The sequence below is a fragment of the Idiotropiscis lumnitzeri genome, chromosome 1 (genome assembly GCF_059441095.1).
Source record: "Idiotropiscis lumnitzeri isolate Australia: NSW breed Sydney's pygmy pipehorse chromosome 1, RoL_Ilum_1.0, whole genome shotgun sequence".
In the NCBI taxonomy this organism is placed as follows: domain Eukaryota; kingdom Metazoa; phylum Chordata; class Actinopteri; order Syngnathiformes; family Syngnathidae; genus Idiotropiscis; species Idiotropiscis lumnitzeri.
In genome coordinates this window covers 1,225,497-1,253,215 of record NC_142391.1, presented here as the reverse complement: position 1 = coordinate 1,253,215, position 27,719 = coordinate 1,225,497, and the positions used below count along the sequence as shown (strand labels likewise).

Below are 27,719 nucleotides of genomic sequence, written 5' to 3'. Positions count from 1 at the left end.
AACATATTTGGACAATGTGTTCAGTGATTTTTGTTTTTTTCTTCTTCACCGTATGAGCACTGTGCAAGTTAATAAAAGTGGGAAACTATAAACTTGTCAAAAACTTTTTAATTTTGCACATTTGTGCAAGTACATTTAGGATTCTGTACTTTTTACTTTTACTTCAGTCAACTGGTCTTAACGTCTTGTGCAGGGTTGCCAGACCTCATCCCCACCTCACTACTGGATGAATGGCGAGCCCGGCTTTCGTTATATTGACAACTAGTCAATCAAGTAAGTGCTGCATTACTGAAGCTAATGCTAATCTGTGGATCAAATAAATGACACTTAAAGAACCTTTCATTACTTTGCGCCCACCACTGCGCCGCACTTGTCATCTGTTCGGTAAGTGCTTAAGATTTGTTTAATGTCACACTTAATTCGTGGGCAGGCAATCCAGACACAGTTATTTGAGCGCAGACTTTAAAAACTCAGTTTGTCCCCTTTACGTTGTTTTATCGAATGTATCTAACTTTTATGTTCCTTGTGCGCGAAGCAAATTTCATAAAGTCATGTGAGTTTGGTGTGGAAGAAATCACACAGAACTCTGACCTCCCGTAATCAATGTGTGGTAAGACATGAACTCTTCAGACATGCTTTGACTAATAATATGTGTTTATTTATGTTCATATTGCAAACATTTGGAGTTGAAGCATATGGAATAGTCCAGAGGTCATTAAAAGCTATTTACACAGATAGCTTTATTGATATTCACACTGGCTGAATGACTGATATGACAATGCTGACACACACACACACACACATATATATATATATATATATACATATATATATATAAATATATATATGTATGTATGTGTGTGTGTATATGTGTGTATGTATGTATGTATGTACTGTAGCAAATGATGTTAAAGCAAAAATATTAATAAAAAATATAGTAACAGTAGTACACATTTTTTGTCATTGTAACGGTTACATTTCTTTGCTAGTGTTTCCTTTACTGCATCAACAAGAATACCTCAGCGGATACATTCTCTCTCTGTCTCACACACACACGCGAACACACACACAACTACACCCCCACCACACAAACACACACACGCGCACACCGGTACACACACAGTTTTTTATGACGACTATCGTAAACATTCATTTTTCTATAGCCTGATTGTTACCACCCTTGTGACGTTAGAGCACAAATGCTGCGAGTAAACATTTTCGGAACCACATGTAAGCATATTTACGGAAGCCCTGTCATTAGACACCTAGATACATAGCTTATTAACAATTTCATTGCATTTTTTTCCTCTGCCAAGGATATTTGTCCGTCTCTTTTTCATTCAGAAACATGCAGCCGGTTTTAATTCATTCCTGCCTTCGACCAACTGACAAAAGTTCAAATTTTTGGCCAATGAAGTTGATTTAGCTAGCACCTCACTTCTCAGCACTGTCAAAAAATCTCATTTTCTCTGAGTGAACGGATTCTCTGAGACGCTGAATGGACGAAGACTTCTCGTCATTGGTGAAGTACTCGGTGGGTTCAAACGTTTTGGTGATTTGTTTGGTAATCACAAAGGTTTCTGTGCTTTCGCGCGACGTTTCGTGGACGATTCGTTTCTGTGACACCGTCCTCCTGCTGCTCTGAGAACTCTCCACGGTCCATGATGACGATGTCTTACTGGCCTCGCCTGTTGACTCGACTGCGGGCAGAAGTTTTGTGTGACGTGATTCCGGGCCTGCTTGTACATTAGATGTAAAGACGTGTATTTTCTCCGACGCCAGTCTCAGAGTTTCCTCAGAGGATGATAAGACCTCAGATGACAAGATAGTGATCTTTTCTGGTAAGTTAGGATCGATTGTGATCAGCTCAGACCTGGCTGTGGAAGTTAGAACGTTCATGTCTTCAAGATCTGGGGGTAAGTTCTGATCGGAATATTTGACCGTTACCTTGGTCAGAGAAGATGAGGGCAAACTGACATACTCGCTTGTCACTGTTGAGCTGATGTCAGCGAAGATGTCTGATGACTGCACAGAACAAGTAGGGCTCATGTCTTCTTCACGTTCTTCTGATGGGCTCTTTTTATCCTTCTCATCATTTTTGGTTGGTGTTTTGGCAGGTTCAGAAGGTGAGGAGAGCCCGAATGTTGGAAACCTAAACCATCCCGTCCGCTCAGGACTTTTGGTAGCTTGTTGCTTAGTCTGTTTGTCCTTCCTTTGTATTTCTTCCTTTGAAGTTTCTGGGTCTTCTTCCCCTCTTTTTATTTTTTCCACATCACATTCAATGTCAAGATTTTCAAGGGCAACTCCAAATGATGTGGGAGTAGCTCGTGGTGATTTACCATCTCCATTCAGTACGGATTTCATCTCTAGTTGACTGTCTTTATATTCTGTGTCAGGTGACACACTTTGTCCCTCTGATTTTTGTCGCGAAAACACCAGTCTTGGCATTTTGAAGGATGGCAGTGTAAATTTGCTCGGCGAGACGGGACTCACGTCTTCATTCCCTGTGCCTTTGCTCGGCTTCACATCGCCCTCAACTTTAATTTCAGATTCAGGGAGTGTCATATCTCCTTCTTTCTTTGACAAGCTTATGTCATCGTCAGGTCCTTTCACTTTTGGCGAGGAGATTCCAAACTTCGACATTTTCAACTTGCTCTCCTGAGCATCAATATTCACATCCACTTCTGGTGGTTGAATCTCCACCCGAGGGGAAGTAATTTCCATGTTTTCTTCTGGAACAGAAATATCAACATCTCGGAGACCAAAAGCAGCTTCAGATTCTTTAATATCCTTGGTTAGTGTGAATTTGGGGAATGAGAAAGTTGGTAGTTTGAATTTTGAAGGCGATACCACAATACTACTTGTGTGAGCTACAATTTTAGGAGCTTCGATTTCCAATTCCGATGATGGTGTTTTTATATCAACATCAGTAAGTTCAACTTCTGGGCGTGTGTTATCACCATCTTTCTTTGATATGCTTATATCAATGTCTGGCCCTTTCATTGTTGGCATGGAGATACCATACTTTGGCATTTCATGCTTGCTCTCCTGGTTTTCTATATTTACATCGACTTCTGGTTGTTGAAACGCTATCTGAGGTGAAGTGATTTTTAAATTTCCTTCTGGAACAGAAACATCAACATCAGCTCGACCAATATGAACTTCAGATTCATTGCCACTTTGTTTGGATAATGAGAATTTGGGAAATGAGAATCTAGACCTTTTCATTTTTACGTCAACATCTGTTGGAGCATCAGGAAGTTTGGCTTCAACCTTTAATTCTGGTGATTTTACATCTGCTCCATGGACCTTAGTCACTTTGTCCATATCAGGTACTTCCACACTGACCTGTGGTAAGGCCACCCCTAGTTTGGGTAATTTGAACATTGGGAGTTTAAATTTTGATGGGGATCCTTCAACACTACCTGGTTGCGCTTCAATCCTGGGGCCTTCTATTTCCACTTTTGCTGATGGTAATTTATCATCAACATTGACGTCGACTTCCGGGAGTTCAACGTCAGCTTCTGGGCATTTGATCTCGCCATCTTTCTTTGATAAGCTCATATCAATGTCTGGTCCTTTCATTTTTGGCGTGGAGATGCCAAACTTCGGCATTTTAAACTTGCTCTCCTGGCCATCTAGATTTACATAAACTTCTGGCGGTTGAAACTCTACTTTGGCTGAAGTTATTTCAATGTTCCCCTCTGGAATAGAAACATCAACATCTGGGAGACCAATATCAACATCAGATTCTTTGCTACTCTGCTTAGTTAATGAGAATTTGGGAAATGAGAATCGAGACTTCTTCACTTTGACATCAACATCCAGAGCAGGGTCAGGGATTTCAGCCTCAATCTTTAACTCCGGTGATTTGACACTTGCTCCATCTACCTTGATGTCTGTGTCCATATCAGTCACGTCAACATGGACCTGTGGTAAGGCGACCCCTAATTTGGGTACTTTGAACGTTGGCAGTTTGAATTTTGATGGCGATCCTTCAACACTACCTGGTTGTGCTTCAATTTTAGGAGCGTCAATATCCACTTGAACTGATGGTAGTTTAACGTCAACATCCGGGAGTATAACTTCAGCTTCTGGGAGTTTGATCTCGCCATCTTTCTTTGATAAGCTCATATCAATGTCTGGTCCTTTCATTTTTGGCATGGAGATGCCAAACTTTGGCATTTTAAACTTGCTCTCCTGGGCATCTATATTTACATCAACTTCTGGCGGTTGAAACTCTATTTTGGGTGAAGTTATTTCAATGTTCCCCTCTGGAATAGACGCATCAACATCTGGGAGCCCAATCTCAACTTCAGATTCTTTGCTACTTTGCTTCGTTAATGAGAATTTGGGAAATGAGAATCTAGACTTCTTCACTTTGACATCAACATCCAGAGCAGGGTCAGGGATTTCAGCCTCAAACTTTAACTCTGGTGATTTGACACTTGCTCCATCTACCTTGATGTCTGTGTCCATATCAGTCACGTGAACATTGACCTGTGGTAAGGCGACTCCTAATTTGGGTAATTTGAATGTTGGCAGTTTGAATTTTGATGGCGATCCTTCAACACTACCTGGTTGTGCTTCAATTTTAGGAGCGTCAATATCCACATGAACTGATGGTAGTTTAACATCAAGAGCCGGGAGTTCAACTTCAGCTTCTGGGAGTTTGATCTCGCCATCTTTCTTTGATAAGCTTATATCAATGTCTGGTCCTTTCATTTTTGGCATAGAGATGCCAAACTTTGGCATTTTAAACTTGCTCTCCTGGGCATCTATATTTACATCAACTTCAGGCGGTTGAAACTCTACTTTGTGTGAAGTTATTTCAATGTTCCCCTCTGGAATAGACGCATCAACATCTGGGAGCCCAATATCAACTTCAGATTCTTTGCTACTTTGCTTCGTTAATGAGAATTTGGGAAATGAGAATCTAGACTTCTTCACTTTGACATCAACATCAAGAGCAGGGTCAGGAATTTCAGCCTCAATCTTGAACTCTGGTGATTTGACACTTGCTCCATCTACCTTGATGTCTGTGTCCATATCAGTCACGTCAACATTGACCTGTGGTAAAGCGACCCCTAATTTGGGTAATTTGAACGTTGGGAGTTTAAATTTTGATGGTGATCCTTCAACACTACCTGTTTGCACTTCAATCCTGGGGCCTTCTATTTCCACTTCAGCTGATGGTAATTTAACATCAACATTAACGTCGACATCCGGGAGTTCAACTTCAGCTTCTGGCAGTTTGATCTCTCCATCTTTCTTTGATATGCTTATATCAATGTCTGGTCCTTTCATTTTTGGCATGAAGATGCCAAACCTTGGCATTTTGAACTTACTCTCCTGGCCATCTATGTTTACATCAACTTCTGGCGGTTGAAATACCACTTTAGGTGAGGTTATTTCAATGTTCCCCTCTGGAATAGAAACATCAACATCTGGAAGACCAATCTCACTTTCGAACTCTTTGCTACTTTGCTTTGAAAATGAGAATTTGGGAAATTTTATTGCTGGTAGTTTGAATTTTGATGGCGATCCCTCGACACTACCTGGTTGAACGTCAATCTCGGGACCCTCTATTTCTATTTTAGCTGATGGGAGCTTCATTTCAACATCTGTGAGTTCAACTTTAGCTTCTGGAAGTATGATCTCTCCATCTTTCTTTGATAAGCTTATATCAATGTCTGGTCCTTTCATTTTTGGTATAGAGATGCCAAACTTTGGCATTTTGAACATGCTCTCCTGACCATCTATATTTACATCAATGTCTGGTGGTTGAAACTCTACTTTGGGTGAAGTTATTTCAATGTTCCCCTCTGGAATAGAAACATCAATGTCTGGGAGCCCAATATCAACATCAGATTCTTTGCTACTTTGCTTCGTTAATGAAAATTTGGGAAATGAGAATCTTGACTTCTTCACTTTGAGATCAACATCCAGAGCAGGGTCAGGGATTTCAGCCTCAACCTTTAACTCTGGTGATTTGACACTTGCTCCATCTACCTTGATGTCTGTGTCCATATCAGTCACGTCAACATTGACCTGTGGTAAGGCGACTCCTAATTTGGGTAATTTGAATGTTGGCAGTTTGAATTTTGATGGCGATCCTTCAACACTACCTGGTTGTGCTTCAATTTTAGGAGCGTCAATATCCACATGAACTGATGGTAGTTTAACATCAAGAGCCGGGAGTTCAACTTCAGCTTCTGGGAGTTTGATCTCGCCATCTTTCTTTGATACGCTCATATCAATGTCGGGTCCTTTCATTTTTGGCATGGAGATGCCAAACTTTGGCATTTTAAATTTGCTCTCCTGGGCATCTATATTTACATCAACTTCAGGCGGTTGAAACTCTACTTTGGCTGAAGTTATTTCAATGTTCCCCTCTGGAATAGACACATCAACATCTGGGAGCCCAATCTCACCGCGAGACTCTTGGTTACTTTGCTTTGAAAATGAGAATTTGGGAAATTTTATTGTTGGTAGTTTGAATTTTGATGGAGATCCCTCGACACTACCTGGTTGAACGTCAATCTCCGGACCCTCCATTTCTATTTTAGCTGATGGGAAATTCATTTCATCATTCGGGAGTTCAACTTCAGCTTCTGGGAGTTTGATCTCTCCATCTTTCTTTGATAAGCTTATATCAATGTCGGGTCCTTTCATTTTTGGCATGGAGATGCCAAAGTTTGGCATTTTAAACTTGCCCTCCTGGCCATCTATATTTACATCAAGGTCTGGCGGTTGAAACTCTACTTTGGGTGAAGTTATTTCAATGTTCCCCTCTGGAATAGACGCATCAACATCTGGGAGACCAATATCAACATCAGATTCTTTGCTACTCTGCTTAGTTAATGAGAATTTGGGAAATGAGAATCTAGACTTCTTCACTTTGACATCAACATCAATAGCAGGGTCAGGAATTTCAGCCTCAATCTTGTACTCTGGTGATTTGACACTTGCTCCATCTACCTTGATGTCTGTGTCCATATCAGTCACGTCAACATTGACCTGTGGTAAAGCGACCCCTAATTTGGGTAATTTGAACGTTGGGAGTTTAAATTTTGATGGTGATCCTTCAACACTACCTGGTTGTGCTTCAATTTTAGGAGCATCAATATCCACTTGAACTGACGGTAGTTTAACGTCAACATCCGGGAGTTCAACTTCAGCTTCTGGCAGTTTGATCTCTCCATCTTTCTTTGATACGCTCATATCAATGTTGGGTCCTTTCATTTTTGGCATGGAGATGCCAAACTTTGGCATTTTAAACTTGCTCTCCTGGGCATCTATATTTACATCAACTTCAGGCGGTTGAAACTCTACTTTGGGTGAAGTTATTTCAATGTTCCCCTCTGGAATAGAAACATCCACATGTGGAAGACCAATCTCACTTTCGTACTCTTTGCTACTTTGCTTTGAAAATGAGAATTTGGGAAATTTTATTGCTGGTAGTTTGAATTTTGATGGCGATCCCTCGACACTACCTGGTTGAACGTCAATCTCGGGACCCTCTATTTCTATTTTAGCTGATGGGAGCTTCATTTCAACATCTGTGAGTTCAACTTTAGCTTCTGGAAGTATGATCTCTCCATCTTTCTTTGATAAGCTTATATCAATGTCTGGTCCTTTCATTTTTGGTATAGAGATGCCAAACTTTGGCATTTTGAACATGCTCTCCTGACCATCTATATTTACATCAATGTCTGGTGGTTGAAACTCTACTTTGGGTGAAGTTATTTCAATGTTCCCCTCTGGAATAGACGCATCAACATCTGGGAGCCCAATATCAACATCAGATTCTTTGCTACTTTGCTTCGTTAATGAAAATTTGGGAAATGAGAATCTAGACTTCTTCACTTTGACATCAACATCAAGAGCAGGGTCAGGGATTTCAGCCTCAACCTTTAACTCCGGTGATTTGACACTTGCTCCATCTACCTTGATGTCTGTGTCCATATCAGTCACGTCAACATTGACCTGTGGTAAAGCGACCCCTAATTTGGGTAATTTGAATGTTGGCAGTTTGAATTTTGATGGCGATCCTTCAACACTACCTGGTTGTGCTTCAATTTTAGGAGCGTCAATATCCACTTGAACTGATGGTAGTTTAACGTCAACATCCGGGAGTTCAATTTCAGCTTCTGGCAGTTTGATCTCTCCATCTTTCTTTGATAAGCTCATATCAATGTTGTGTCCTTTCATTTTTGGCATGGAGATACCAAACTTTGGCATTTTAAACTTGCTCTCCTGGGCATCTATATTTACATCAACTTCAGGCGGTTGAAACTCTACTTTGGGTGAAGTTATTTCAATGTTCCCCTCTGGAATAGACGCATCAACATCTGGGAGCCCAATATCAACTTCAGATTCTTTGCTACTTTGCTTCGTTAATGAGAATTTGGGAAATGAGAATCTAGACTTCTTCACTTTGACATCAACATCAAGAACAGGGTCAGGAATTTCAGCCTCAATCTTGAACTCTGGTGATTTGACACTTGCTCCATCTGCCTTGATGTCTGTGTCCATATCAGTCACGTCAACATTGACCTGTGGTAAGGCGACCCCTAATTTGGGTAATTTGAACGTTGGGAGTTTAAATTTTGATGGTGATCCTTCAACACGACCTGGTTGTGCTTCAATTTTAAGAGCGTCAATATCCACTTGAACTGATGGTAGTTTAACATCAACATTAACGTCGACATCCGGGAGTTCAACTTCAGCTTCTGGGAGTTTGATCTCTCCATCTTTCTTTGATAAGCTTATATCAATGTCTGGTCCTTTCATTTTTGGCATGGACATGCCAAACTTTGGCATTTTAAACTTGCTCTCCTGGCCATCAATGTTTACATCAACTTCTGGTGGTTGAAATTCCGCTTTAGGTGAGATGATTTCCATTTTCCCTTCTGGAATTGAAGCATCAACATCTGGGAGACCAATTTCAACTTCAGATTCTTTGCTACTTTGCTTCGTTAATGAGAATTTGGGAAATGAGAATCTTGACTTCTTCACTTTGAGATCAACATCCAGAGCAGGGTCAGGGATTTCAGCCTCAAACTTTAACTCTGGTGATTTGACACTTGCTCCATCTACCTTGATGTCTGTGTCCATATCAGTCACGTCAACATTGACCTGTGGTAAAGCGACCCCTAATTTGGGTACTTTGAACGTTGGCAGTTTGAATTTTGATGGCGATCCTTCAACACTACCTGGTTGTGCTTCAATTTTAGGAACGTCAATATCCACTTGAACTGATGGTAGTTTAACATCAACATCCGGGAGTTCAATTTCAGCTTCTGGCAGTTTGATCTCTCCATCTTTCTTTGATACGCTCATATCAATGTTGGGTCCTTTCATTTTTGGCATGGAGATGCCAAACTTTGGCATTTTAAACTTGCTCTCCTGGGCATCTATATTTACATCAACTTCAGGCGGTTGAAACTCTACTTTGGGTGAAGTTATTTCAATGTTCCCCTCTGGAATAGACGCATCAACATCTGGGAGCCCAATATCAACTTCAAATTCTTTGCTACTTTGCTTCGTTAATGAGAATTTGGGAAATGAGAATCTAGACTTCTTCACTTTGACATCAACATCCAGAGCAGGGTCAGGGATTTCAGCCTCAAACTTTAACTCCGGTGATTTGACACTTGCTCCATCTACCTTGATGTCTGTGTCCATATCAGTCACGTCAACATTGACCTGTGGTAAGGCGACCCCTAATTTGGGTACTTTGAATGTTGGCAGTTTGAATTTTGATGGCGATCCTTCAACACTACCTGGTTGTGCTTCAATTTTAGGAACGTCAATATCCACTTGAACTGATGGTAGTTTAACGTCAACATCCGGGAGTTCAATTTCAGCTTCTGGCAGTTTGATCTCTCCATCTTTCTTTGATACGCTCATATCAATGTTGGGTCCTTTCATTTTTGGCATGGAGATGCCAAACTTTGGCATTTTAAACTTGCTCTCCTGGGCATCTATATTTACATCAACTTCAGGCGGTTGAAACTCTACTTTGGGTGAAGTTATTTCAATGTTCCCCTCTGGAATAGACGCATCAACATCTGGGAGCCCAATATCAACTTCAGATTCTTTGCTACTTTGCTTCGTTAATGAGAATTTGGGAAATGAGAATCTAGACTTCTTCACTTTGACATCAACATCCAGAGCAGGGTCAGGAATTTCAGCCTCAATCTTGTACTCTGGTGATTTGACACTTGCTCCATCTACCTTGATGTCTGTGTCCATATCAGTCACGTCAACATTGACCTGTGGTAAAGCGACCCCTAATTTGGGTAATTTGAACGTTGGGAGTTTAAATTTTGATGGTGATCCTTCAACACTACCTGGTTGCACTTCAATCCTAGGGCCTTCTGTTTCCACTTTAGCTGATGGTAATTTAACATCAACATTAACGTCAACATCCGGGAGTTCAACTTCAGCTTCTGGGAGTTTGATCTCTCCATCTTTCTTTGATAAGCTTATATCAATGTCGGGTCCTTTAATTTTTGGCATGGAGATGCCAAACTTTGGCATTTTAAACTTGCTGTCCTGGCCACCTATGTTTACATCAACTTCTGGCGGTTGAAATACCACTTTAGGTGATGTGATTTCCAGTTTTCCTTCTGGAACAGAAACATCAGCTTCAGGGTAATCAAATTCAGCTTCAGATTCTTTGCTACTTTGTTTGGTTAATGAGAATTTAGGGAGTGAAAATTTAGACCTTTTCACTTTGACATCAGCATCAGCTTCTATTATAATTTCTTCTGATTTTACATCTGCTCCGTCCACCTTGGTGTCTTTGTCCACTTCCACACTCACTTGTGGTAATGCCACCCCTAATTTTGGTAATTTGAATGTTGGCAGTTTGAATTTTGAAGGCGATCCCTCAATACTACCTGGTTGAACTTCACTCTTTGGACCTTCTATATCCACTTTTGGCTTTGATGGTTTAATTTCACCTTCAGTGAGCAGAACCTCAGCTTTTGGGAGTATGGTATCTCCATCTTTCATTGCCAAACTTCCGTCAATGTCAGGCCCATTTACATTTGGGATGGATATTCCAAACTTTGGCAATTTAAATTTCTTCTCCTCGCTATTTATATTCACGTCAACTTCTTGTGGTTTAATCTCCAGTTTTGGTGAAGTGATTTCCAAATTTCCCTCTTGAATAGAAACATCAACATCTGGAAGACCAATCTCAACTTCAGACTCCTTGCTACTTTGCCTGGATAATGAGAATTTTGGAAACGAGATTGTTGGTAATTTAAATTTTGATGGAGATCCTTCAAAATGACTTGGTTGAAGTTCAATCTTAGGAGCTTGTATTTCTACTTTAGCTGATGGTTGTTTTATATCAAAATCTGTGAGATGAACTCCAGCTTCAGGGAGTCTGATCTCTTCATCTTTCTTTGATAAGCTTATATCAATTTCAGGCCCCTTTACTTTGGGCATGGCGATGCCAAATTTGGGCATTTTAAACTTGTTCGCTTGTATGTCTAGATTCGCATCAACTTCTGGTGGTTGAAATTCCACTTGGGGTAGAATAACCTCCAGATTTCCTTCAGGAATCTGAACATCAACAGCTGGCACACCAATATCTTCTTCAGACTCTTTGCTACTTTGCTTGGTTAATGAGAATTTGGGAAATGAGAATCTGGACTTTTTCACTTTGACATCAAGATCTGTTGCAGGTTCTGGAAGTTTGACTTCAACTTTTAATTCAGGTGATTTTACATCCAGTTCATCCCCCTTGACATGTTTGTTCAATTCCACATTGACTTGGGGTAGAGCCATTCCTAATTTTGGTAATTTCACCGTCGGTAGTTTGAATTTCAACGGCGACCCCTCAAGACTGCCTGGTTGAGCTTCGGTCTTGGAACCTTCTATTTCTGCTTTAGCTGATGGTAGTTTCATTTCAACATCTCTGAACTCAACTTCAGCTTCTGGGAGTTTGGTAGCTACATCGTTGTTTGATAAGGTTATATCCATGTCTGGCCCCGTCATTTTTGGCATGGATATGCCAAACTTTGGCATTTTAAACTTGCTCTCCTGGGCATCTATATTTACATCAACTTCAGGCGGTTGAAACTCTACTTTGGGTGAAGTTATTTCAATGTTCCCCTCTGGAATAGACGCATCAACATCTGGGAGCCCAATATCAACTTCAGATTCTTTGCTACTTTGCTTCGTTAATGAGAATTTGGGAAATGAGAATCTAGACTTCTTCACTTTGACATCAACATCCAGAGCAGGGTCAGGGATTTCAGCCTCAATCTTTAACTCCGGTGATTTGACACTTGCTCCATCTACCTTAATGTCTGTGTCCATATCAGTCACGTCAACATTGACCTGTGGTAAGGCGACCCCTAATTTGGGTACTTTGAACGTTGGCAGTTTGAATTTTGATGGCGATCCTTCAACACTACCTGGTTGTGCTTCAATTTTAGGAGCATCAATATCCACTTGAACTGACGGTAGTTTAACGTGAATATCCGGGAGTTCAACTTCAGCTTCTGGCAGTTTGATCTCTCCATCTTTCTTTGATACGCTCATATCAATGTTGGGTCCTTTCATTTTTGGCATGGAGATGCCAAACTTTGGCATTTTAAATTTGCTCTCCTGGGCATCTATATTTACATCAACTTCAGGCGGTTGAAACTCTACTTTGGGTGAAGTTATTTCAATGTTCCCCTCTGGAATAGAAACATCCACATGTGGAAGACCAATCTCACTTTCGTACTCTTTGCTACTTTGCTTTGAAAATGAGAATTTGGGAAATTTTATTGCTGGTAGTTTGAATTTTGATGGCGATCCCTCGACACTACCTGGTTGAACGTCAATCTCGGGACCCTCTATTTCTATTTTAGCTGATGGGAGCTTCATTTCAACATCTGTGAGTTCAACTTTAGCTTCTGGCAGTTTGATCTCTCCATCTTTCTTTGATAAGCTCATATCAATGTTGTGTCCTTTCATTTTTGGCATGGAGATACCAAACTTTGGCATTTTGAACATGCTCTCCTGACCATCTATATTTACATCAATGTCTGGTGGTTGAAACTCTACTTTGGGTGAAGTTATTTCAATGTTCCCCTCTGGAATAGAAACATCAACGTCTGGGAGCCCAATATCAACATCAGATTCTTTGCTACTTTGCTTCGTTAATGAAAATTTGGGAAATGAGAATCTTGACTTCTTCACTTTGAGATCAACATCCAGAGCAGGGTCAGGGATTTCAGCCTCAACCTTTAACTCCGGTGATTTGACACTTGCTCCATCTACCTTGATGTCTGTGTCCATATCAGTCACGTCAACATTGACCTGTGGTAAGGCGACCCCTAATTTGGGTACTTTGAACGTTGGCAGTTTGAATTTTGATGGCGATCCTTCAACACTACCTGGTTGTGCTTCAATTTTAGGAACGTCAATATCCACTTGAACTGATTGTAGTTTAACGTCAACCGCCGGGAGTTCAACTTCAGCTTCTGGGAGTTTGATCTCGCCATCTTTCTTTGATAAGCTTATATCAATGTCGGGTCCTCTCCTTTTTGGCATAGAGATGCCAAACTTTGGCATTTTAAACTTGCTCTCCTGGCCATCAATGTTTACATCAACTTCTGGTGGTTGAAATTCCGCTTTAGGTGAGATGATTTCCATTTTCCCTTCTGGAATTGAAGCATCAACATCTGGGAGACCAATTTCAACTTCAGATTCTTTGCTACTTTGCTTGGTTAATGAGAATTTGGGAAATTTCACTGCTGGTAGTTTGAATTTTGAAGGAGATCCCTCAACACCACTTGGTTGAGCTTCAACCTTTGGACCTTCTATTTCCACTTCTACTCCTCGTAGTTTCGTGTCAATATCTGTTAGTTGAACCTCAGCTTCTGGGAGTCTGATCTCGCCATCTTTCTTTGATAAGCTTATGTCAATGTTTGGGCCTTTTATTTTAGGCATGGCGATGCCAAACTTTGGCATTTTAAACTTGCTCGCCTGGTCATCTATGTGGATATCAACTTCTGGTGTTTGAAACTCTACTTTTGGTGAAGTTATTTCAGTGTTCCCCTCTGGCATAGAAACATCGACATCTGGGAGACCAATCTCAAGTACAGACCCCTTGCTGCTTTGCTTGGTTAATGAGAATTTGGGAAATTTCACAGTTGGTATTTTGAATTTTGATGGTGATCCTTCAAGATTGCTTGTTTGAGCTTCAATATATGGAACGTCTATTTCCACTTTGGCTGTTGTTAGTTTCATCTCAACATCTGCAAGTTCAACTTCAGCTTTAGGGAGTCTGATCCCTCCCTCTTTCTTTGATAAACTTATGCCAATGTCAGGGCCTGTTACTTTTGGTATGCCGATGGTAAACTTGCGGTCCTGCTCGTCCATTTTTACATCAACTTCTCCTGGTTGAAACTCAACTTTAAGTGGAATGACCTCCAAAATTCCCTCTGGAATAGAAATGTCAACATTCGGATGAGCAATCTCAACTTCAGACTCTTTGCTATGTTGCGTTGTTAATGAGAATTTGGGAAATTTCAACGTAGGTAGTTTAAATTTTGATGGCAGCCCTTCAAGATTATTTGTTTCAATATCAATTTCAGGGGATTTAATTTGCCTTGTTTCAGAGGTTTCTTTTGGTTCAACTTCAGGAAGGTGGACTTCGCCTTTGTATTTTGGTGATATCTCTTCTGAAGCGGTTTTTGAAATTCTAAAATCAATACTTGGTCCCTTGACCTCTGGCACAGAGAAACCAAGGTTGGGTAACTTAAACTTGCTTCCTTTCCCCTCATGTTCAGCTTGAGTCATTGTCATCTCTATTGATGGGCGATCTGTGTCAATGCTCGAGGGTTCAATGCTAACTGCTAAAACCTCCTCAGAAATTTTATCATCAAATCCATCAGTTTTTACATCTTTGTCTCCATCGAGTACCCCTACAGAGAGACTTGGAGAAACAATCCCGAATTTTGGTAGTTTGAATGTTGGCTTCCAAAATTTTGTTGGTGAGGTTGCATCCTTTGCCGCAATATTAATCTTTTGCGTTTTCAGATCTTCAACCGAACGGTCTTTTTGTTCCTCACTAGGGATGACTTCAGCTTTGGCCTCTGCTTGAGTCATGTCTTTTGTCGCTTTACTTAAATCAATTTCTTGTCCTTTCAATTTGGGCATTTCGAACTTGCCTCCTTTGTGTTCAATTTCAGCATATAGTGGTTCAGTGTCTAACTCATGATCTTTCATGTTTTTCTTTGCAATTCCAGTATTCACATTTCCACAATCAACTTGGGGAACATCTGGACATTTGATATGAACGCTTGCCGGTAGGTTTTTGAATTTACTGTCAATCTCTTTCTTTAAATCATCTGTTTGTCCAATATTTACATCCATTTTAGGAGTTTGTCCAATTTTTTGTTCAGTGTCCTGGAGATTGACATCCAAATCTTTCTTTGTTAAGTTGAACTCAATGTCAAGCCCTTTTACTTTTGGCATTTTTACTCCCAACTTTGGAAGTTTGACTTCGGCTTTGGCCTCACTCGTGTACATTTTGGAAGTTTCTGGCATTTGGACATCACCAATAGCCTCTGGTGCTGTCACCCCCACACCTTTTTTTGACAAGCCTGAGTCTGTTTTGTGTCCTTTTACCTTTGGCATGGAGAAACCTAGATGTGGCATTTTAAACTTGCCTCCTTTTCCATCCTGCTCAGCATCTGTAGTTTTTATGTCTACTACAGATCCTTCAATATACACGCTAGGTGCGGAAATGTTAACCACATGGTCCGGTCTGGGAATGTCAATATTGGCATCAGCCTTGGCCTCTGGCACAGTCATATTTCCTCCATCCTTAGATAAAGCAAAATCAATATCAGGTCCTTTTACTTTCAAATTTGGCATTTGAAATTTGCCTTTGTCTCCATCAAGTTCAACTCCAGTCAGAAGAAGTTCTGGTGTTTTATCTTTCTGTGATGAGGCCTGTGCTTTTCCTGGACTTAAATCCACATCTGAGGCTTCTTTGACTTCTGATTCAGATTCAGGTTCTGGGTTTTTCACATCCACCTCTTTTTTGAAAAAGTTTACATTTAGTTGTGGTCCAGTGATTTCTGGTATCGTGAAATCAAACTGTGGCATTTTAAACTTATGTCCTTTTGCTTCCTGATTTACGGGCGACCCCGTAATGTCAACTGCCACCTTCTCATCCGTAATATTCTTGTAAGCGCCTAATTGTGCATCAGGTGATTTGACTTTTCCATCAGTCTTTGATAAGCTTAAGTCAATTTCTGGACCTCTTAACTTTGGCAATGATACTTCAAATTTCATAAATTGGAATGAGTTTCCTTTTCCATTAAGTTCCTTCTCGACAGGAGATTCAGCTGAATCAGTGTATTCAAGTTCACCAGTACTTGTCACAGCTGATGTTTCAGCTTCATGCTTTTTACTATCTGATGTGATGCCTCCTTCATGTACATCTTCTTGTAGGAATATAGTTCTTTCACCTTTCACATCGTCATCCTTTGTCCCAGAAATATTTGGCTTTGGTAAATACATTCCAACGTCAGGGATTCTAAAGTCTGCCTTCGAAAACCCGATGCTTGGCAAAACTATCTTTGTCGTCTTTGATTTCTTACCAGATTCTTGTGATTTGAGTGCCGCTTCATCCTCTTGTATTGACTCTGTGGTTTTTTGGTCCATCTGGATCACAGTTAAAACTTCTTCTAAAGTTACGTCACCAGGTTTGATCTTGGGTAGCTTGAATGAAGTCTTGTATAATTCTGGAGTGGAAGTGTCCTCTGCCTTACTGATGGGTGCCTCCTGTTTCGTTTTGCCGTCAGCGACTTTAGTGGGTGTTTTTACTGATATTCTTTGAGCATTGGCATCTATTACAGTGATTTCTTCAGGAATCAGAACTCCACAAATGTCCACCTTGGGTAATTTATAGCCAGGCAATTTTGAAACAGCCTCTTTCACGCTGTCCACATCAATCGAGAGTTGCACTGTTTCTGGGAGTTCATCGAGGGGTCCTTTGACTTTTGTTCGTCCTGACATGTCCTCCATACCAGGAATTTCAATGTCTTCGCGCTTGGGGAGCAAGGTTATTTTTTTGTTTTTGCCTTTGCTTTTGAGTGGGGATGTTTGTTCACTTTGAGTCGTATGCTCGGGCTGATCCCCTTTGACAATGCCTTGATCTGCTATTTCTAAACTTGCACCCAGTGTTTTTAGCCTTTTGGGTGATTTTGCTTTTGCCTCTTTCTTGTTTGATTTGTCTTTCCCTATCATTTTCATTTTTAATTCAGACCTTTCTTTCTTCTTTTTCTTACCATCGGGAGACAGTGGTCCCGTGGGGCTTTCTTTACCCGCCAGAGCCACTGCTAGATCAGTTGTTTTCAAAGCACTGTCTATAGCAATGAGCTCCACCTTGTGTTGAATAGCTCGGGGTTTTGTCACTCTTGAGTCTGAACCTTCTACCAGAGTCATTTCCTCTGTCCTGTGCACTTCAGGCCTTCTTTCCATGGGGCTTTGAAGGTCTTCGGGTGAGAGCAATTCTGCAGCTTCTTGTGTGCATGTTGTCGGTGCATCAGTGTCCTGATCCTCAGAGGAGCTAATACGGCCTCTCTTTGTCAGAGATGGCAGCTTCATCTTATGGCGTTTCTTGCCTTTGAGGGCATCTTGAGTCTTTATTGGGGACTCAGTGTCACTTGTGGTCGGACTCAGCTCCAACTTCCTCTGCTCATCAGCCTCCGAGGAACTGTGAGACCTTGCAAAACGGGACTTCTTTCCTCTCCCTAAGGAGGGAAACTTGGGCCAAGAAATCCGTGCATCACCGCGTCTCTTGGATTTCCCATGTTCTCGCATCTCTGGAGTGAAGGTTTCATCCTCCTGGTTGGGAACAGGAATGTTAGTTTTGCCTCAGAAAAAGAAGACACCGTCAATAATCTGAAGATGTAACTTGAAATAGTTACAGGGATAATGTCAGACTCAGCGAGGGTCTCTGTCTCTGTGATGTCAGGTTTGCGTTTTAGGCAGAGCTTCACTTTGTAAGCCTGAGCGTGCTCCAGGATCTGAATGGCATCCTGATATGACACATTGTCAAAATACACGGTGGCGCTCAGAAGCTGATCGCCTGCATTTAAAGAAGGAGTGAAACATTTTAGAATCATATTGATAAAACATCTGATCTTAGAATTATAGTTGCCATCCTTTGGGAGAAGCATAGTTATTTCTTCTGTCAACTGGAAGCATACCTTCTTTCAGCTGTAGACTTTTAGAGGCAGGTGACTCTGGTACCACTTCTTTGATGAAGATGCCTTCTTTACCCCCTCCACCATAGACGAGACCTTCTGCACCACCATCTTTGGCTGTTTTCACGATCATCCCTGATTCAGGACTGTACGCCTCCTGCCAGAAACATCACCATTTGGTAGATAGGTTTTTTGGAGCAACTGGTGCGAGTTAACAATCCTGATAAATTATTATTCACCTTCAGTTTGCTCATCTTTGGAGTCGAGCGGCGGTCAAACCCACAGCCAAAGCCAGTCTTTTTACCCTTCTTTCCCCTGCCTCGCTTGTGGTGTGGGTCATCCTCCTGCAATAAAATCAACAAAGCTGTCAGTGAACACATGCATCACATCATTTGTTCTCTTGGTTGCATTATACTGTGTATGAAAATGTAGGTGGTGGCGCCAGACGACAGTTGCAAGTATATTTATGACAATAGATGGGCACCATTTACTGCAATCTCTTTAGTTTGTGGTCGTTTTGATCTAGTTTTGTCTTGATGGCAAAAAAAAAAAAGAAAGAAAGTGACATGTAGTTTTATCCATCTGTCAATTATACATCGGTGACATTTTGGAGCAATCGGAAAAAATATTTCGGGTCAGAGTGTTTTTTTTTTTTCCTGCGATTGGCTGGCAACCAGTTCAGGATATACCCCGCCTACTGCCCAATGACAGCTGGGATGGGCGCCAACACGCACGTGACCCTCATGAGGAGAAGCTGTTCAGATAATAGATGGATGGATGGAAGCGTGTTTTTTAAAGACACCTGGAAATGGCTGGAAAAAAATAAAAAATGGCCACTTCAAACCAAATGGAAGACTTATCATCTTGGCATTGGTTCAGAGTTTGAGATGTTTTTGTGTCTCGACTCTTGATAGACATGCCTACCAAATTTCATGCTGCTGTGTGACGCTTTGGGCCTTCATTTTCAAATGTTTAGGTGAAACCTTCAAAAAGGTGATTTTACAATGAGAAGGAAATGAAACGGAACATGTTTGGACCCAAATTAAATTGTGGTCTCGGTGGTATTGAGTACACCAAAAGAAATACAGTTGACTCAAATGAGTTCCTGAGCTGGAGAGAAAATGGCCCCCGTCAGTAATTTATGTGAGTGTTTGTTGGCCACTTTCCAGTCATGTGTGCTGTACTTCGCATTACCTCCTTGTCACTGTCGCTATATTTCTCCGTCTCTGGGTGTTCTTCGACTGGGGACGATCCCTGAGGGCGTGGTCTCACGCCTTCGGTGAAATGAGATGGCTCGTCACATGCCTGTAGACGACGCAGTATGTAGGCCGTGCTGTCATTCTAGAACTGGTTTTTGTTTCTGTCAGTTCCGCGTTGTCAGAACACAGTAAAAGGTGTCATAACGACACTTTGTTGAACCAACAACAACTGTGATATTTCTTCAGTGGTGGGAAGTCGCAAAATACAAATACCTTATTCTGTACCTGACTACATTTTTCAGGTATCCTTTCACCCACTCCATCCGAAAAAGTATTTCTACTCTCGACTCCTTACGATGTCAAAGGCTGATTACTTTATCAACCTCCACGGAGAAACTCAACTGCTGTTGAGATTTTGATTGACTGAAATTTTGGGACTTAAAAAGTATGAAATACAAATTCCCCATCCATGGCCTTATTACGGGGAATTGTTTGATTTTGTCAGTTCCAAGAATGATTTGTGGCTTTGACACCACCAGTGGCTGGCATTGAAGAATTATCGGTATAAGGCAGTGCTTCTCAAATAGTGGGGCGGGCATGGGGCGAAGCTGAGGGGGGCACTTGTGACCCTGGGGAACATGTTTTTTTTTCTGCCGTACTACAATAAAGTGTAATTGCACATCCACTCCAGTCGTTGGCAGTGGCGCTCTCATTGCCTATTGTGCGCTGCGAGTATTAACTCTACAGTTCAGGTTTGTTTTGCAACGAAAATGCTATTATTTATCGTTGCGGTGGAGAATCCGTGGTAGGGTGGGGGCGCACATTTTTTTCTTCTTGCTAGGGGGGGGCGTAACAGAAAAGAATTGAGAAGCACTGGTATAAGGTAACACAGGTCACCGTGAGCTATGTTACGTTAAACATATGTTAACAAAGAAGGAAATGATTTTGTGTGCATTTTTTCCCACATTTTGCCATTTATCAAAGCACTTTTTTATATATTAGTAACAATGTTTCACTTAAGCACATTTCAAAGTCCGTGGTAGCTACTTTTGGGTACTTTTGCCACCTCTGCAATACTTCTTTGTCACGATTGGGAAGTCTGGTACATGTTTTTAGTTCTTGTCCAAAGGAAAAAAAAACAAAACAACAAAAACATTTTTTTACAAATATACATTTTTGTAGCATTGGTCCTAGAGATATACATATTTAAAAATCTAAAATCCAACCAGTAGTTCCTATTCTTGTATAAAGCTCAAATGTGTGTTTCGACTCACCGAGTGGTCCTCTGAGCCGAGGTCCGGCGCTCTGAGTCTGCGTCCGGCTCCTACGGGCGGAAGCACAACGTACTACTTCAACATTTGTATTGCCTTAATTGTTGTGTCTCATCTGAGCCTGAAGTCTGCTGTGTTGAGACTTTGTAGAGTTCTTCCTGGTAACAGTGCCCCCTGGGGACCATCTCCTCCATGTTCTGTTAAGTGATCCTCTTTATTGATCCATACATGAGACGCATTTCCAAAAAGGGAAAATATGACTCCAAATGCATGTGGTCCTCATGCGGGTCATTTGAGTGAACATTTGAGCAATGTTTGAGATGATGGCGGAGTGAAATGTAGCAGCATTACTAGTTCAACTACATGACTTGGTAGTGTGGTTTCATTATCAGTGTTCAACTTTGAATAACATTTCAGTAGTGTACCTATCCATTTTTCCATTTGCAACATGTTTTTGACATCAATAGAGTGACGACCACGTTTGATACTCAGAGATGGGTCTTTCGTCCCAGGGACCTGACGGACGGCCATTTTTGGCACGGGCCACAGCGGACGAGATGTTTTTTTTGACCCCACCTACTTCCTGAAAGCAAAAATAGGCTCCAGCATGCCCGCGACCCTCGTGAGGAGAAGCGTCTCAGATAATGGATGGATTTTTAGTACACACGGTCACTGTCACAGCTGTAAATTTCTGAGTCTGCTCACTTGCATCATCTGACATCTAATGGGTTTGAGAGGACAAAGCATAAAAGAATATCAAACGTCATTTTTTGAATTTTCTGAAAAATAGTGAGGATAAGCTGTTTGGAAAATGAATGAACGGTTAAAATGGTTAAAAAAAAAAAACTCAGTCATAATAATACAACTACGCTTAATGAGTACAGTATTTGTCATGCTTTCATTAATTTGTTAACACAAAATATACTCATGTGATTTTCATGAAACCAGGTTGTTAAAATTGCATTCAGCTGATATGAATTTGAGTTAAGGGTATTGATCAAACGTACTTGACTTCATGTTTACAAACTTACAGAGTCCTCACTCACTGTGCTTACGTTTGTCATGTGAGCTCCGACTGCTTCTTTAAGTGCATTAGCGTTAAGCGATGGAGTTATGTTAGCTTGGGGAGAGGAAAAAAAACAAACAAAAAAACATCAAATTACATTCCACTTGATGATAAGAAGAAACAAACAAAAACACTGGCCCTCGTTCGGAGGACGAAAATGGAACATTGCCAACATTCACAATATAATCGCATAAAACATCTGAATAACCGAGATATTTGCTCAAGCAGTTCACCTACCTGCTGATGTTTTTTGTTCAAGTCCTGAAAATGACTCGAGGTGCTTTTAAACACCTGATATGTATAATACTGTACGTCGGAAGTCGTTCCGTTTTCACACTTTGATGGCTCTATGGTTGCATTTCTGATCTGCCCTTGTGAATAGTTATGAGTTCAAAAGCATCCCTCCTGTCTTCATCCTGCACAGACTCCCGTTCCAGGATGTTGTCTTGAAGTGGATTAGAGGGAATAAAGGTAGCGGCGTGAGGGCGTCCACCAGTGGCAGGGCTACAATCATCGTAGCTCATGTCAAGTGCACGACGCTGATGAAGTGCTTTTTCTTTCAATCGCTGTGTGCGATGAGCTTTGCGGGATGTGTTTCATGTCCAGCAACAGGCCGTGCACGTGAGAGGAACTCCTTTCTCAAATATTTGTCGTGCGCTCACTGCACTGAGCTTAACGGAGACATTTTCTCTTTGTATTTTTCACAATTTTCAAAATTCCTCAGCTGTCTTAATCACGTGCTTTGGTTGAATATCATGAATTAAGGTGCACTTTTTACCTTTTAGTTTTGCCTCACTCCAGAGCAGGCGTGGGCAAAGTACGGCCCGGGGACCACATGCGGCCCGTTAAACATTTTAATCTGGCCCGCCGAACTTGACAACAATGAAATGAATAAACCTTGTTAATGTTTTATTTTCTAAATACTGCGTTTTTTCAAAGATATGTACATTGTTGTCATGCTTTTGTTCACTTTCATTTAAAATTAAATGGGGTTTTTTCTCCTATGAGGTGAGGTGACCAAAACACTCCATCCATTTGTCCCGGTCCGACCCCTTTGTCAAATTTTAGAACCGATTGTGGCCCGCCAATCAAAAGGTTTGCCCACCCCTGCTCTAGAGAGAATATGCCCTACAGAAAATGGATTGGTGGGATGTTTTGAGAGGGTGTTCCTGCTCCATGCAAATGAGCTAAGGATCACACCGTACAATGCTTGGCCAATTGTACCACGAAGCCAGGGGGGCGGCGTGGATACCTATTTGTCAGGCAATCCATAAAGATCAAATCAGAATGTATTTTCCCTGATGGAGGCAGCACTTCATCAGCATCAAATGACTTGCTAAATGCAATTCTGTTCGTCTGGCGAATTTGTAAATGCAGCGCATGTAGCGGACTCATGACTACACAAATACCCTGCGATATCCCCACATCGACAACATCAATGAACAGTCACGTATTGTATGTGCCACTTAACAGACACTAACACTGTTAGCAAATGCTAATTTGTGCTCACACTGCAGCTCCTTTTACCTTCGGGATGGTAGTGCTTCTGTGGCGTCACTTGAAAATGGACAATGTTTGCCCAGCTTAACTGCTAAGTCTTGGGTGGGAAACCTTGATGAGGGGGTGATTATATTATTATGTAAATTAGCAACATTGGTGCCATAATTGGTAAAAAAAAAAAATTAATAATGATAAAATAGGCGTGTCACTTCCAGGCACATTTTCAGAAATATGAAAAAAAAATTTACTTGGTTGGCTGGTTTGACACAAGTTGGCTGGGCAGGCACCCACCTAATTGGATGTCCCGTTTTGCTCATATGTCCCCTGTCGTTGATGAATACACTCGTTTGGCTTCGCAGTTGAGACGGAGTGAAGCAGCATTTTGTCAGTCGCAGGGGACGCTGCGGATGATTCGCTGCAGGTTGACACTGCAGCTCTCGACCTGGGTGTGGCTCTCCTTCCCTCTGAGCACTTTGCCTCATCTTATTTGTTTCTTTTACGAGTGCAATGCCGTGACACCCGGACGTTCACGTTTGATTCCAATCATAATGTCTTGCAAAAACAAAAGCTAAAGCGGTTAGGAGATTGTTTCCTGCCTGATTGCCTTGCGCTAATCCCACCAAAGTCATCAAAAGGCACACAAGATGCTTGCTTGTGCTGGGACACAAGCTCCTTTCACCGCAGCCGAGCACATTATAATAGGATTTCAGACGAGAAACATAATTACATTTCAACCTCGTGCTCTCAATTTTCGATATTCTCATGCGCTGGAACGAGAAATTGAATTCATTCTTCAACATCATCTTCAAATTTCATATCTTAAACTGCGCTTACTACCACAAAGTGATCATGTAAACAACCGTCCACGCAATTTGACCTCACAGCAACAACAGCGATGAATTCACTTTTTAAAACAAACAGTATAATGCAGTCATACATATTTGTTTCTGGGACTTTTTCAGAATTTCTGTTAGTTTACCTTTTGTTTCATCTGGAATCCCTAAAACTTTGTTTCGGCGTGACTTGTGAATCAAAAAAAAAAAAAGTCAAATCTTTTTCTCCCCGCCTTAGTAACGTTCAAAGAGGTTTCTTCAATTTCTCCTCAACTGTAACATGAATGTTGAAGACAAAATTGGGACATATTCATCTCTCAGGAGGTGTTGACACGTATTGGGATTTTCTAGCCTTGACATACGTCCACTTTCTACTGAGTAACAGCCAAAAATGCTGCAACCATTTTCCGTCAATGGCCAACGGGACTTGTGCTTCACCGCAGAACGGAACATTGGAGCCTCCTCTTTCCAGCACAAATCCATTTTGTGACCTTGAGTATTGAGGACCAAAATAAATACAAATGAAAATAATAACAGTTGTAAAATATATTCAAAAAAAAAAAAAAAAAAATATATATATATATATATATAAATATATATATGTGTGTGTGTGTGTATGAATATGTATGTGTATATATATGTGTATGTATATGTATATATATGTATGTATATATATATATATATACATACATACATATATATACACACACATATATATAAAAATAAAAAATAAATAAAAGTTGATAAAAAAATACAAGAGAAAAATTAAAAAGCTATATTGAAAAGAACAACAACAAAAAATGTATAACACGAAATAAAAGTCAAATTACATGCAAACATTTTAAATAAATGATTTAGAAATTTAAAAATAAATAGCAAAATCAATGTGAATACAATTAAATTACAGGGTATTTATATTTCATTGTATTTTTTTCAATTATATCGTTTTATATTTGTTTTTATTTTCACTGTTATTCATTTTCCATTCGTCACTTTTGCATCCTCCCCCCCCCAAAAAAAACGCACATCTTTTCATCAACTCGCAGATATTAAAGATAAAGATAAAGATGTCCTTTATTAGTCCCACAATGGGGATATTACAGAACCTGAGAGGTGTATTGCAGCACATACTGAAACGTGATGCTCCAGCTTCAAATCGCTCGGGACTGAAACACATCGACCTAAACTTTCATTTGAACTTTGAATCTGTGGAAAACAAACTGACTACTTAACTACTATAGGAACAGACATTCCTACAGTCCAAAACGACACAATCCATCAAACACCTGACATGATGAGATATACCAAAAAACACGGCGCTCTGCTTCAAATTGAATCGAATTCAAATCGCAACCAGGAATGACTGGTGGTGTTATAGCCCATTCCAAACGTGACACTCAAGAAACATGATACTCAGACTTCAGCTAACTTGATACTGAACAGCTTTGTTATCAAGCTTTAATCTTCTGACAACAAACTAGCGCCTATTTAACGACTATGGTAACTATGGACAAGAGGCGGCGTCCAATCCACATGTCATATATAGACCACTGACCACCATTTCCACGTTTAGATCATTTAGAGTGTTCAGAGAAGCTAATATGAGTGCACAGCAAAAACCTACGTGAGCACGGGCACACACAATTCAAACCACAAACCTGAAAACTGTGAAGCAGATATGATAACCACTTGTCCATCGTGCTGCCTCTAATTTGAATCACACCCAGGAATTTTAACGAAGGTGGACCGTCCTGCTGTGGGATGGAATTCTTTCCATGTGTACCTCAGAATTTGGCTCAAAACACAGAGCAAAAAATAACTCATATGTTGGAGTACTTGTAAGTCAAGGTAGTTCTGTCAAACCGTCCTGTCAAGGCTTGCCAAAGCGAGCCGTTCGCATGATTTGTTTGGCACACTTTGGCGTCCCCATGCCACTCACTGTCTTTCCATCTGACTATCGGGGCACCGGCGTGAGGTGTCACCGTCATGTCTTTGGAGCATAAAGTCTGCAAGAATTCCCCCCATTTAAACCGACTGCATCAGACTGCCTCGAGGCAAGTCAGCCGGCTGTGAGAGGAACTGCAAAGAATGCCAATTTCACCCCATTTGACGTGTGTTTGCTCAAGTTCTGCGAGGTTACAAGTAGTGAGCGGCTTTAAACACATCATCTTTCTTTGTTTTGTTTTGGGGGTTTTTCTCATCTGGTCTGGTGCAGCTGCGGTTTTGAGTGTCCTGAGACTGCCCGAGAAAAGCGCTTCTGTGCAGCAGCAGCAGCGGCAGCAGAAGGATGGCAAGCTCGCCGGAAGAGATGATGACATCTCTGCAGGCGACACACCCAACGCTTCACTGCAGGTTGGCACTAGCGCCTCACACACACGTCGCACACGCTGCTGCTGAGTCAGCATGTTGCTCAGGCCAAACATGCATCCATTTTTCGAGATTGCCCAGCCGAAACGTGTCCAACTCATTTTTGCTGCGCACGTCATTGTGTAATTCCCTGCTTTTAAGACATATACGCGGTTGACCCGTGTTATTTTGTTTATAACGTCAAAGTGAATTTGAAATCAGTTGTCATGGAAAATAGTGGCAAGCTAATATTTTAGTGTCGTAGAACTATGAACGAATTGATGTTAATGAAAAAAAGAAACGCTTATGAAACCAACAAAATGACAATTGACGTACAGATTTTCTGCCAAAATGAAAAGTGCGCTCGGCATGAAACGCAAAGTAGACTCGTTTCATTTGCTTTAGTGGACCGCAAAAGAGAATACGGTGGACCGGGTCTTGATCCGAAGCCTTGAGTTGAACACCCGATCGGATACCTTAGCAAGAGCAAGAGGCCCGGTGCACCTTGGACTGGTCGCCAGCCTATCGCAGACGCATACTTGACAAACAGGTCACGACGATTTGGCCATTTGGATTGCCGTTACGATTGGAAATCTTACAACCGTGTCATTACGTATGCACATTTGCCGCTCCATTTCGTTGATTTCGTATATTTTTTACAACTTATTGAGCTCATGTCAACTAGTGACGATCAAATATAAACACGGTTGTTCAATTGAACTTTCAGGGATTTGGTGAAAAAAGAAAATGCTTTTAGACAGGAGAGCAAAAAAAAACAGTTTTCCCTCTCTGCTAAAATGAAAACAAAAAAATGCAGCGAAGGAGATATATAATGTAAGCACGCTTTGCTTTGCTTCGGAAAACCGCAAACAAAATGATGCGGTAGCCCAGATCTTGTCGAATATTTATGAGTACCCAAGAGGGCACCATTGGAACCCTGAACCTCAGAACTGTGAGACAGACATGCCGATCACTACCCCGTGTTCCGGCCTCGGCCCAAACCAGATTAAACAACGGCAAAGATGTTCACCTGTGCCGGCGGGCGCGCCATGCCAGTTAGGGAAGGCCAGGTGGAAACAGTCGCACATGATGGCGGCGGCGGAGCAGCTGGGCGAGACGTCCGCAGAGAAGGCGAGGTCCTAAGCCGTAAAATGCGGGACGTGTGGCGGGATGGCGGCGCGGCGCGAGGGTTTTCTCGCCTCCTCGGCTGGTCCCGGATCCGACGAGGGCTGAGTGAGCGCGCTCGCTGCCGTCTGAAGACTGGC

General features: G+C 41.3%; 1 protein-coding gene across 1 annotated transcript; it reads right to left on the bottom strand.

The window, feature by feature from the left end:
* Positions 1 to 636: 636 nt before the first annotated feature.
* Positions 637 to 27,719, bottom strand: LOC148342569 (uncharacterized). Its single transcript, XM_088309436.1, has 7 exons — positions 27,485 to 27,719; positions 20,713 to 20,762; positions 19,434 to 19,544; positions 18,479 to 18,583; positions 18,243 to 18,396; positions 17,961 to 18,121; positions 637 to 17,877 (listed from the first exon to the last, which is right to left on the bottom strand). Exons 1-7 carry the CDS (start codon positions 27,540 to 27,542, stop codon positions 1,435 to 1,437), a joined length of 17,082 nt encoding a protein of 5,693 aa, XP_088165562.1. The 5' UTR covers positions 27,543 to 27,719; the 3' UTR covers positions 637 to 1,434.

Bases quoted from the DNA above. Each gene is read 5' to 3' on its own strand.
- LOC148342569 (XM_088309436.1), bottom strand. From the start codon at position 27,542: ATGTGCGACTGTTTCCACCTGGCCTTCCCTAACTGGCATGGCGCGCCC. The intron at 18,584-19,433 runs GTAATGCGAAGT...ATTTTATTGCAG, and splicing joins ATAGCGACAGTGACAAGGAG to GAGGATGACCCACACCACAA. The intron at 17,878-17,960 runs GTAACTATTTCA...GTTCCCAACCAG, and splicing joins CTGAGTCTGACATTATCCCT to GAGGATGAAACCTTCACTCC.